The 12,305-nt window shown below is 44.8% G+C and overlaps 1 protein-coding gene across 13 annotated transcripts in view; it reads right to left on the bottom strand.

Annotated features, from left to right (window-relative positions):
- Positions 1–11,421, bottom strand: part of ABI1 (abl interactor 1) — a 76,745-nt gene extending 65,324 nt beyond the window's left edge. For 11 of the 13 annotated variants that reach the window (XM_042888280.1, XM_042888277.1, XM_042888275.1 and 8 more), the window contains exon 1: positions 11,150–11,362. In XM_042888280.1, the coding sequence (XP_042744214.1) occupies positions 11,150–11,266 (117 nt within the window). In that variant the 5' untranslated portion in view covers positions 11,267–11,362. Of the gene's footprint in view, positions 1–11,149 lie in introns of all 13 variants that reach the window. The other 2 variants (XM_042888282.1, XM_042888281.1) reach the window with 1 other exon arrangement.
- Between the last annotated feature and the right edge of the window lie 884 nt (positions 11,422–12,305).

The raw sequence follows: 12,305 nt of genomic DNA on the forward strand, positions 1-12,305 counted from the left end.
ACTGTATGCTGCAGAAGGAAACACACCCACGGTATTTGAAGAGAGCCCTCTCAGAGCCAAGCACTTCTAAAGCGGACACATTTTATCTAATACAGCTAAGGCCAGGAGCTTGCGTCACAGAAACAATAGCTCCTCCCAGAGATTCAGAAGTCCTGTAAGTCAGCCAGCAAATCAAAAGCCAAACAGTTTCCAGCCAGGTCTCCAAGGGTCTTGCCAACATAAGCGCATTAATCCATCATCTGTCTATTTGTTAGTCTGGTGCTCCCTGGACCTTGGTTGAAGCATCGTCCAAGCCACCCGCCACAAGGACTCACAGGGGAACCCTGGAGGCTGTAATCGTTTTTATAAAAACTCTTCAGGATTAGGTCCAACTCTGCTATGCCAGTACATATCCACTGGCGTACATTAAGAGAACACCATTTCTCCTGATATGACCACCTTCCCCTCACTGTTAAGAGATTCAAAGCCCCATAAACAAACGTTTTACCAACCCTTTTCCACCCTTCGGTCTCACGTTAACAAGAGGATCAGCTTTCTAAACAAGAAAGATTTCTTATCAATGAAAGGCTTGGCAGTAAATATTCAAGAGGCCTCCCAAAAGGTTTACTAGTAGACAGAAACACGTTAGTCTCCGTGCACACAGCATCTTCCGAGCTGCCTTCTGTTTCTCTGTCCCCTATTCATCCCCTCATTCCCAGGTGGTTACAAACCACAGTCAAGGCCTTAATCCCAACTCTGGGCCATTAAGGATAATCTGAAAGAGAAATGTATACAAATGCCTTCAGTAGCTGCAGTTTTATGTGATGAGCTGCTATTCAAACCCATGCCACTGGAAGCTGTCTGAAAGGCATCATGAAAAATAGCTGCATAATTTAAACTGCAATGCAGTAAAATACGCAATTAAATAACAGAGAGATTCATTATATTACTGATTATATATTATAATATATTATAATATATTATAATATATAGTATATTAATAATAATAATTATATTATAAAAATAATAATAATAATATTATAAAAATAATAATATAGTATATTATATATACTGATACTTATATATACTGATATTATATATTCATACTGATATTATATATACTGATACTTATATATACTGATATTATATATTCATAATAGAGATTCATTACAAGAAATAGACATGGTAGAAATGGTTTTCAGATGAGAGCCGAAAAGAGACTGAAAGTCAACAAGGTAGAGAGCAAGCCCAAAAGAAACCATCTGTTTTGGAGGCTGAAGCTGCAATGACAGCAAAATATTATAATAATATAAAGTTTTATTACGTTAAAGTACAAAAATAAAAAAAAGTACAGTCCACAGTATTTGGCACCAAGTATTTGGTACTAGGAGAAGAGTAAAGCAAAGGCCTACAAAAAGACCTGCAGCAAACTGACAAGAGTCTTCAATGAGTGGAGAAGAATCAGTAAACTCAGATTATAATCACAGCCTAGAAGAAGCACCTGGAAAGAGAAATGTTGCTGGCTATTATGTCCCTAAAGCTTACCAGTGACAACTGTATTTGCTGTAGTAATGTGAAAAGACAATCCATGGCATGGCAATCTGCAACTACGCAGACATTACTGCAGTAGTCTGACGCAACTGCCTGGACACCTTGTTCTCTGGTCTGCTTCACTCTGGCACTTTCTTATCTTAGGCTCCAGAAAACATGAAATTGCTTCACTGAAATCACAGTTTAAGTATTAATTTGAAGTACTCCTTCTTCAATAAAACCAACTAAGATGCTCAACTGACAATGACTGCTGCAGGACAAAACACTGGTTGGCAGATTTGCTGGCTCCCCCAGTACAACAGAGAGATCAGAGGAGGAAAGCAAAGATATGCATCTGGTGAAAGAATAGCTGAGGAGAACAAAAGAACCCCACAAACAAACAAAAAACAAGTACTTGCCTGGTAGAGCTTAGGAAAAACACTCTCACATGAAACACTGGCATAAAAGTAGCCAAAAGTAATAAAAATCAGTTGGGTTGGAAGGGACTTCAAGGATGATCAAGATCCAACTCCCCAGCCACAGGCTGAGTTGCAAACCACTGGATAACTCCAAGACCAGGCTGCCCAGGGCCCCATCCAACCTGGCCTTGAACACCTCCAGGGATGGGGCATCCATAACTCTCTGGGCAGCCTGTTCCAGCACCTCTCTCTCTCAGTGAAAAGCTTCCACCTGACATTAATCTTGATCTCCCTTCCTTTAGTTTGGAACCATTTATCCTTGTCCTATCACTATCTACTTACGTAAAAAGTTGATTTCCTTATGTTTATAATCTCCCTTTAAATATTGGAAAGCTGTAATGAGGTCTCCTGGCAGCCTTCTCTTTTCCAGGCTGAACAAGTCCAGCTCCTTCAGCCTGTCTTCACAGAAGAGGTGCCCCAGCCCTCTGATCATCTTCATAGCAGTTCTCTGGACCCACTCCAAAAGCTCCACATCTGTGCTGAGGGCCCCAGACCTGGACACAGTATTCCAGCCAAGGTCTCACAAGGGCAGAGTAGAGAGGGCTAATTACCTCCTTCACCCCACTGTCATCACCCTTCTGATGGAACCCAGGATACTGTTGGCCTTCTGGGCTGCAAGCACACATTGCTGGTTTATGCTGTTTTTCATCTGCCATGAGCTGTAAGCCCTTCTCAGTCAGGCTACTCTCAAGGAGTTCTGGCAAGTCTGCATACACACCCAGGATTATCCAGAACCACTTTTTTTTTTCTTCTTAAACCTCCAAGGATATATAAGAATTGTTACGATTCAAGTAGTAAATGAATCACTTTTTTCTTCAAACTATTTATAGCCTTAAGACCACCCTGTAAGAACATTTTGTCCAATTCTAGATCGGCATCTATCCAAGTCCTGGGAAACCCTCATGCTTTTCTTAAGAAAAGCAGTAACATCACCACTTTTTACTCCTATCTGTCTAAGAAGTCATGATACAATTAGGAAAGCAAATCCAAGTCTCTCCTCCCTGAGTTCTTCAATAGTTCATGCTATCAGAACCTCCTTACGCAGGAAGGGACATGTGCTCTTTAACTTCTGCTGCAGGAATAATGTGTGTGGCTGGTTGGTTGCAGTTTTTTGGAGAGGGAGGAAGGAAGAGGGAGGGAAGGCTGTGTCACAAACACATCTGCTATCTTCACACAAGACCTAGTTCAGGCAAATCACTCTATAAACGGTCAATCTTTTTCAGAGCATAACAAATTTGTTTTTACCAGTTCAGCCAGTTGGCAGGTAGCGGGTTGGTAACCAATTTCATTTCATGTTAATACAGATTGTTAAATTTTACAAGTTCACTTTCAGAATGCTATTCTCACATTTCAAAGTTGAAATTCTCTAGCAAAAGATTCTCCATCTCTCCCCCCTCCCCCCATTTCCTAAAATATCTGCATGTTAGTAACAAATCTACTCTCCGCAAGAAAGTACTCCTGCAGGGCTTCTGGTAACAGCATTAGGAGCTTGCATTACCAATGGTGTTGCTCACTGCTTAAGTATCAAGCAGAAGTGGCACAGATTCTTATTTATCCAAGGGGGAAAAAAAAAAGAAAAAAAAAGCATTCCCTCTAACACCAGAGAAAGTTTAGAGTTCTGCTTTCAGTAATAAACGGAATTCACAAAGAACCCACCTGGAAGAAGCATGCTAACTTTTATTTCACCACCCAGCTCTAAGCAGATAAAGCATTTGCTGCAGCCTCTCCAGCACAACCAGAAGGGCACGGTGATGGGCTGGTGGGCTGAAAGGCACTTCAGATGCAACCTCACTTACAGAAGTGCACCACGACCACTCCTGCACTGAACACTGCTTCTGGCCTCCAAGAGCTCGGTGCAAGTTTTGAGCTGCAGAGGGCTTTCTGCACAACCCACACAAGATAAAGTCTGTCTGCAGCTGCTGCCTCACCAGAGAGATCAGGAAAAGGGAGGAACCATGCAGAGGCTGTGTCAACCGTCACAATTTCAGCAGTTACTTCCCCTTTACTTCAGGGTGGAGGAGAGGGAGAGTTCTTGTGACCAAGCCGACCCATCTCCATCAAGGTGCTCAGATTTGGGGTGAGCAGGTGGGGGGGAAGGAACAGCTTCACAGTACTGCTAATGCTAAAGAGGAAAAGATAGCTGTGCTCCACAGTCAGCCTGCTCAGTAATTACACACAAGCCTGGGCACTAACTGAGGGCCCACCAGTCACTTCCTACTGGGTAACAAGAAATAAAAACCGCACGATGGCCCTTTTGACTCCAAGTTACTAATTAAGGGCTGAGCATAGGCACAGACAGATCAAGATGCATCCTTATCCCTCAAGAATGTCTTGCTACATCAGTAAGGACGACGTCTGCACAGCTACCACCCCGCTGTTCTGCAGATAAATAAGATTTCAGACACCAGAGCTGTCAAACACAGACTGCTTTCACTAAAGGGAAAGAAGAGCAACATCATCTAGAGCCCCTGCCAAGAAAGCAATAGCCACCAGCAATGAGACAGACCGCACTGTGAGCACTGTGTAACTGCACACAAGTTTACAAGACTGAAAATTAGTGTCAAACATAAGAACAGATGTGTTAAGGTCTTTAAAAAGAACGGCTGCTAATGAATTTAATGGCAATTTCAGGTGCATGCTTCCACAAGCAACGTACTGCACTCCCTCTGGACATTGCCCCCATGTAAATGAAAACATGCACTGATGTGCTGCAGTGTAACAGAGGCCATCAGGAGGGAGGAGGGGAAACCCTTGTGCACACTGATGCGATTCCAAACAATCGGGTTCTGTTTCCAAATCTGACAGAATGTCCCTACACGACCTTCCACGAGTCAGTTACAAACTCTGTTACTCCATTTATGCTTCTGTGTGAAATTAAGGCAGTTCAAAATACTAACCAAAGACATTGCGAAGTTGCATCTTTTTCTTGTTTGTTTCACAGTTCATTTTTTATTGTTAGGCTTAGATCAGAGCACAGATACTAAAAGGAACTTTGCTCTCAGAGATGCAACACTTCCTATTCATGCACAACCTGCCCCTGTACTCTTATCTTCCTCACATGTGCTCCTCTTTTTGAGCCATCCTAAAGGCCCACCTTTTCTCTCTTTACCATGAGAGTTACTGGCTACAACAAGCTGCCAGAGATCTGAAGGCACACAGAAGTATCAGAAGATTGCTCCTCATATATTTTTTCTTCCTTCCAACAATTCTACATGCTCGGCACAGTGAGCGCAGCATGAAGAGCACAGATCACGCTTAATGCACACTGACAGCAACCTGCAGCCTCTTCATTCCCATACATGAGCAAATGGAAGGGATCAGAGAGCACTTCCCTTGCACAAGAAGCAGCACACACCTGTAACAGCTTAACCTAATCCACTCCGCTCCACCTGACTTGAGGCAGCACAGTGCCAACATCATCATCTGCTGAAACACTGAAGCGAAACAGTGCAGGAAGAGCAATTGACATCTTACTGGCCTATTAAACTGAATACACTAAAAATAATGGAAATATTTCAAATTTGGAAAAGCCAATCTCCTACCAACCACCTCTTCTGGACACAAAACAGGCAGCTGCTGCTTTAGGATCCATTTCCTGTATAAACAGGGCAATCGCTTGGCAATTTAATGAAGTTGTGCTGTTGTCCGATTGCTGCTTTCAATTTTAGTTCTATTTTCCAAGACAGAGGCAACATGCTGGCACAGGGCAGTTATAAACCAAAGCCACCAACCTGTAACTAAATTGCTGAAGAACAAAGCTCAAACACCTACAGAGCAACCAGTGCCTTTAATTAACCATTTGCTGTCAGCATAAAACAACCTGACAAGAAACAATGTTTAAAGTACAAGCTAAAACATTTTCTTAATTAATATAAAAAGTACAATTTAAATTTATACAGAATGTGGATGACACATCCATATATACTATCTCTTTGCTCTCAAGCTCTCTAATACTGAATCATATTTTGGTGTTACAGAAAGCATACTGGTTTAATTCGCTTTTTCTGTAAAAAGTTCCAAATTTAGCAGTGAAACCAGAATAAAAGACCAACACTTATTTACTCTTGATACAAACTAATTAACCAATGAACATAAAAGCACCTAAGTTCTCATGGCATGTAAAAGATTTGTATTAGCAACAATTTAAGAAGTTGATCCTTTTAAAGCAGCTCATTTCCTGAATTAGACATTCCAAGTGAACTGCTTTGTACTGAGCTAAGCTTACACTACTTTCCATACTCCAGGCAATGAAATCAAGTGTCAGATCAGTCAGCAACTTTTAAGGAAAAAGAACGGCCATGGAAGAAGTTACTTCCTTTCCAATATATCTTATCTGCTGCACAGGAAGCAAACATTCAAGCTACTGAGCAGAAAGGATTCTTAGATGCATACTGGAAGATCACATCAGAGCTTGCATTCAACACTTCCCCTCCACACCACACACATTTTTCTACCAACTGAAATGAAACTTTCAACTTTGTGTAACAGCAGCCAAACTGGAATCTCTCTGCTTTTGTCTGTTTTACCCAGACTAGCTTGTGAACTCACCGCTCATTTTCCACATACCTGTCAGGAGCTACAGAAGGAAATAACATGACAACATAGAAACACACATTTAGGCAACGCAGCACTTACTTCCTTCAAGGATCTTTCACTTAATTTATTTTCCAGAGCTGCTAAGTCCACTCACTGGAGACCATTAAGATCAGTATTTACACAAGCGCTACATATAAAGGTTCTCACAGTCACCTTAAAACTGCGTTTGAGTGGACGAGAAATTACAAATTGATCCTGGCAGTGCATCAGAAGAGACTGATGGAAACTATGTATCTGCCTACACATAAACAGGGGTGCACAAGATAACCAACCTAAACAGCAAGGGGCAGCTCTAAGGAGCGCTTCATGGACAAGGCTATACACCAGTCCATTGAAGCTATTCAAAAGGAAATAATACTGGAGATGTTGGTTTTTTGGTATCATTTCTAACAGTTCCTAAGCTAGTTATTTCAAATAAGCTCATTAAAAACAAAAGAATTCAATTCAACCTGGAAAGCGACTGGGGATTCTTTCTGGAAGCTAATATTTTCAGCAGGAGAATCGTAATAAGAACCACAAGTTCTTCAACTCCATCCAATGTTCCAGTCTCGGTGCTGATAAAGTATTCATGCTGGTTAGGATACTGACAATGCAGAACCTCAGACATTCCTCACCAGCGATTTTCAGATAAACTTCCAGCACTCTGCGCTCCCTTGAAGAGATGGTCTCAGATTTTATTTGCAGACAAAAGGATTTGGATAAGGCATTAAGCACTGCAACTTACTTTTGTATGGCATCTATCAAAACTAAAAAAAAAAAAAAATAAAAAAAAAGAGCAAAAAAAGGGCTTATTTCCATTATAAGACAGTTCTACCACCCCCCCCCCTTTGCAGATCTCACCCTACATTACTATAAAGGCATGCCTGTTTACAAGCACCTCCATCATTAGGACAGCAGTCAGACCAGCATTCTGAAGGGTGCCAGAAATTAAAGCAGAAAAGAAGATTTTAAGAAAAATGCAACTTGTCTCCTCAAGTATATTTTGTTAAACACAGAGGAAAGTCGTACTTCCAGTTAAATACTCAACGTTCAAAACCTGTTTTGAACTGTAAAGATGATCTAAGTCTCTAACAAAAGAAAATAAGAATCTAATCTTCTACCTACTTGACACTAAAGCTCATCACCAGAAATATAACAGATTTTAAATCTAGCTACAAATTAAATGCAGCAATGTACTTGTTTCTTTTTTCCTTCTAGTCAGAGCCAAAATCCTCACTAATAACATCACAACTTCCTTCAATGGAAGACTACATTTCCTTCTACATTCGGTTTCCTTTCCCTTTTTCTGTCCCCTCCTCCTTCTGATGCCCCCAAGGTCTGTCATTTTACTGCAGTGCTGGATATCTTTCCTACAAACCTATTTGCTTTGCTTCTCCTGAATTCTTCTCCCCTCCTATCAAGTAAAATCCTATCAAGTTCCAGATAACCAGAACACACATGGTCTGGAGGACACACTGCATTACTGCCTGGTATTCTGATTTCTTCACAATTTGCCCTAGCAAGAAACTGCTTCCCACTTTTCTAAGAACAGTGATTTTCACCTTGAGAGCCCCAAATGCTGTTATCTGTCATCTTTCTTAAGTGCTTTACTAAAATGATGCTTTCTGCCCACAGAGCTACAGTCACTATCAGGGAGGCAAGTTCCACTGCGGTGAAGAGTATTTTCCCCTTCCTCCCCACCATCCCCCCCCCCCCCCCTTTTTTTTTTTTTTAAGGATCTCTAGAAACACTGAAGAGAGCTTCTCATCACAAAATCACAAAATCAGGGTGACTGAACATTACCAAAATTATTTCCACATTAAACGATGGAAGTAAAGATGATTTGTATGTTTTCAAACCTAAAAGTACAGATGCAATTTGAATACAGCATTATCTTAGGGTGACGCAAAAATGACACCACTTACCTGTCAACATGAAAGTAGAATAAAGAGTGTGAAGGTGGGCACACAGAGTTTTGAATAAACAGAGCACCATTACAGTTATAAGCAGCTGTTAGTAGCAGCACTCAGTGATCACACACCCGTTCCACCCCCACACTACAACGCAGCACAGGTGGTAGCACACAGGAACAGTTTCCCACTAAGGAGCACAGAGACTTCTCTGTAGAAAGAGAGTAAATGGCCCAAATTCAAAGCTAACCAGAGCGAGACTATTACATGCTACGGGCTAAGCTACGATGCACATCTACTTCTGAACCGCTTTAACATCCAACACACATGTTCTTTGTTCTGGCCTATTTTTATTATTATTTAAGCAAAAGCTCCCTGATGCATTGAGTGGTAGTTAGCTGTTCCACTATATGAAATGCAAACACTTTGTATTTTGTGTTGATTAAGCCCCTTCCTCTTTCTTCCCACCCCTTTCCAATCACACACACACACACACACACTCCCCATTCTCATAACCCAGCACCCTGTGTCACACTGCCTAATCCTCCAGCAGCCCCACCACCACGATCTGCTCGGCACTCCAACTGGAGAGCAGATGGCTTAGCACTGAGTGCTGATTAAAAAGTCCACCCCTGCCACTCTAAGAAAGTAAATGTAGTTTTATCAATACATTTGTCATTTTTACCGACTTCAGTAAACGCATGACACATCCACAACACAGTCAGGCATGCATTTTTCAGAGCTACTGCATGAGTCCTGATTAGGAACTTCAGAATGTCAGCTTTCTCCTAAAGTGGTAAACACAGCTGTACACAGACAGACCAGGCTGCAGCAATCCCTGCAGCCTACATTGGTACCCGAGGTGAAAGTGAGCTACTACATTTTAAAACAGAACAAAAAACACACCAGCCCAAGTGCATGGAGGGAAACTAGCTCAAGTGTTGGTTTATTTTTTGTTTGCATTAAAAAAGACACAAGTTTCAGAGCACTGGAAAAGCAATGTAACTGAAGCGTCTCTAGCTTTCTGACACAGACAAAAAGTTGGGAGCAGCAGCAGACAGGTCAAAACTTGTGCTGCAATTACCACACTTATGTATTTGTCATATTTCCCATGAGTAAAACCAAATGAACCTCGCCTCATAGAAGCATTTATATCAGCAGCTTTCTCTGGGTGGAGCAAACAACTCGGAAGAGTAAATACACATTAACTCATATTCCCTCACATACCAAAAATAACAAAATGCCTTAAAACATGACTTGTTAGCACAGTTTTAATCCAAGTATAAAACTCACTTAAAAAAAAAAAAAAAAGATTTCACATTGAGTTGTTAAAGTTTTATTTTCAGATTCACTGTTCCATTACTATAAGCAGTAAGACAACTCACTGACAACAGTAGATGCCAAATACGTGAATAACCTGTATTAAGTGCTCACTGCAGGTAATCCTACAATAGCTTCGGTTGGAAAGGGCCTTAAAGACCACCCAGCCCCACCCCTGCCATGAGCCGCTTCCCACCCAGCAGCTCAGGCTGCCCAGGGCTCCATCCAGCCTGGCCTTGGGTGTCTCCAGGGATGGGGCACCCACAGCTCCTTGGGCAGCTGTGCCAGGGCCTCCAATACACGAGTAATCCACTGTTAGGTTCAACAAGTTCACTGCACAAGCAGTGCTTCTATTAAGGAAAAAATTTTTGGGAAAGAAAAATGCCAAGGAAAGGCAAATAGAGGTTTCATCTGAGCATTTCCTGATGGTTCCACATCCACACTGGTATGGCTATGTATGGTATACATACAGGCTTACTTTCAGAGTTGTGTGCTGCAAATCTTGACCAAAATAAATAAGTAAACAAATAAATAACAGTAAAGCATGCTGGAAGTAGTTTCACTAAATCAGACCTAAAGACAGAGCAGGAACCACGGGCCGTACAGGAAAAAAGCCCACGCCGAGCGCTGGGGACACGCCGCAGCCCCGGAGCCTCCTACAGCAGCAGCAGCAGCAGCGGGCCGCGATGATTGCTACAGGATGTCGGATCGTGAAGCCTCCCAGAGGCACGGATTGCCATTTTGAAACACCACATCACGCCTGCCCGCGAGTGCCTGCACACGGGCGCTTCCCGCTCCCGCACGCCGCCCGTTTCGGCGGCTGGCCCCGCGCTGCGGCACGCCGGGACGGCGACCCGCGGCCCGAACGCGGCACCACCGCCGCCGATCCCCGCAGAGGACGGCGGTGCACGGTCCCCGCCGGGCTCGGCCGCGGCGCTGCGGATGGCGCGAGGCCGCCTCGTCAACGGCCGCCAACCGCCGCCCCGGGAGGGCAGCCCCCGAGGCGCCGGCTCCGGACCGGCCGCGCGGAGAGGATCGCCGCCCGCCCCCCCTCAATCCCCGCGCCCGGCCCGGGGAGGTCTCCGGGATGTGACTCATAATGAATACACACAGAGGGGGAGGAAGGAAAAAATAAATAAATAAATAAAAGACACACCCTTCTCCGAGCCGGACTGACATAATAACCCCCCTCCCTTCTCCTCCCGAGCCGGGGTGGGGGGAAGCCGGCCGTTCGGCAGCGAAAGTTGAAAGAAAAGGCAAATCCGGGGGAGCGGCGCGGTGCCCCCGAGGCGGCAGGCGGCTCACGGCTCCGGCCCCGCGCACCCCGCCCCGCAGAGCCGCCCCACCGCCCCTCACCTGGATGTAGTTGTTTTCGCAGTAGTCGGCGACTCGAGTGAGGTTCTGGTAGCTCTCGAGCAAAGCCCGCTTGCCAGAAGGGATTTCCTCCTCTAGTAACATCTGCAACTCTGCCATTTTCCACCCCTCCGCATCGCTTCCTCTTGCATTAAAGAGACAGCGGCAGTGCCGGGCTCGCAACCCGCCTGGTATTGTGGGATTCCTCCTCGCCTCGCTTTCGTGAGCGCTCGCTTTCCCCACCCATCCTTCCCTCTCCGAGGGGGAAGAAAAAAAAAAAAAAAAAAAAAAAAAAGCAGCAGAAAAAAACCCGCCCGCTCTGCAGAGCACGCCGGGAGCTGTAGGCGCCGGGCTCCCCGCCGTGCGCATGCGCGGAGTGGGGTCGCTCACGGTGCAGCGCCGCCCGGCGGGGAGATGGCGGATGGCGGGGTTGGGCTGTGTTGCGTCACCGCTTGTGTCCCTGCCCCAGCGGCAACAAAAGCCCCAGATGCACTCGTGCTGTGCTGAGGCGGAGTGGGCTCCTCAGCAGAGGGCTAAAGGCTCCATCGGGGAAGCGTTGCTCTTGTAGAAGGTTCGGAAAAACCTCTAAGTCCTACCCTCATCCTCCCTGTGCCAGTGCTGCATCTACCCTTTTCTTGAACGCCTCTCGGGATGGTGACTCCACCACCTCGCTGGGCAACCAATTCCAGTGCCTCACCACTCTTTCTGAGAGGTTTTATCCAACTTAACTCCCCTGGTGCAACTTGAGGCCCTTCTCCTATTGCTGCTACCTGGGAGAAGAGGCTGACCTCCACCTTAGCACAACCTCCTTTCAGGCAATTGGAGAGAGAGAGAAGGCTTCCCCTGAGCTTCCTCCAGACTGGACAACCCCAGCTTCCTGAGCCACTCCCCGTAAGCCTTGTGCTCTAGACCTCTTACAGCTTTTTTCCCCATCTGTGGATACCCTCTAGGGCCTCACAGTGAGGTGCCCAAAACCAAACACAGTACTGAAGGTGTGGCCTCACCAGAGCTGAGTACAGGGGGATGATCAGCTCCCTGCTCCTGCTGGCTGCACTGTTTCTGATACAAGACAGAATGCCACTGGCCTTGGCCACCTGGGCACGCTGCTGACTTATGTTCAGCTGAGTATCGACCAGCACTCCCACACCTTTTTCCTCAG

This window comes from Lagopus leucura, unplaced genomic scaffold (assembly GCF_019238085.1).
Source record: "Lagopus leucura isolate 7727_CA_CO unplaced genomic scaffold, USGS_WTPT01 Super-Scaffold_100157, whole genome shotgun sequence".
Classification (NCBI taxonomy): Eukaryota; Metazoa; Chordata; class Aves; order Galliformes; family Phasianidae; genus Lagopus; species Lagopus leucura.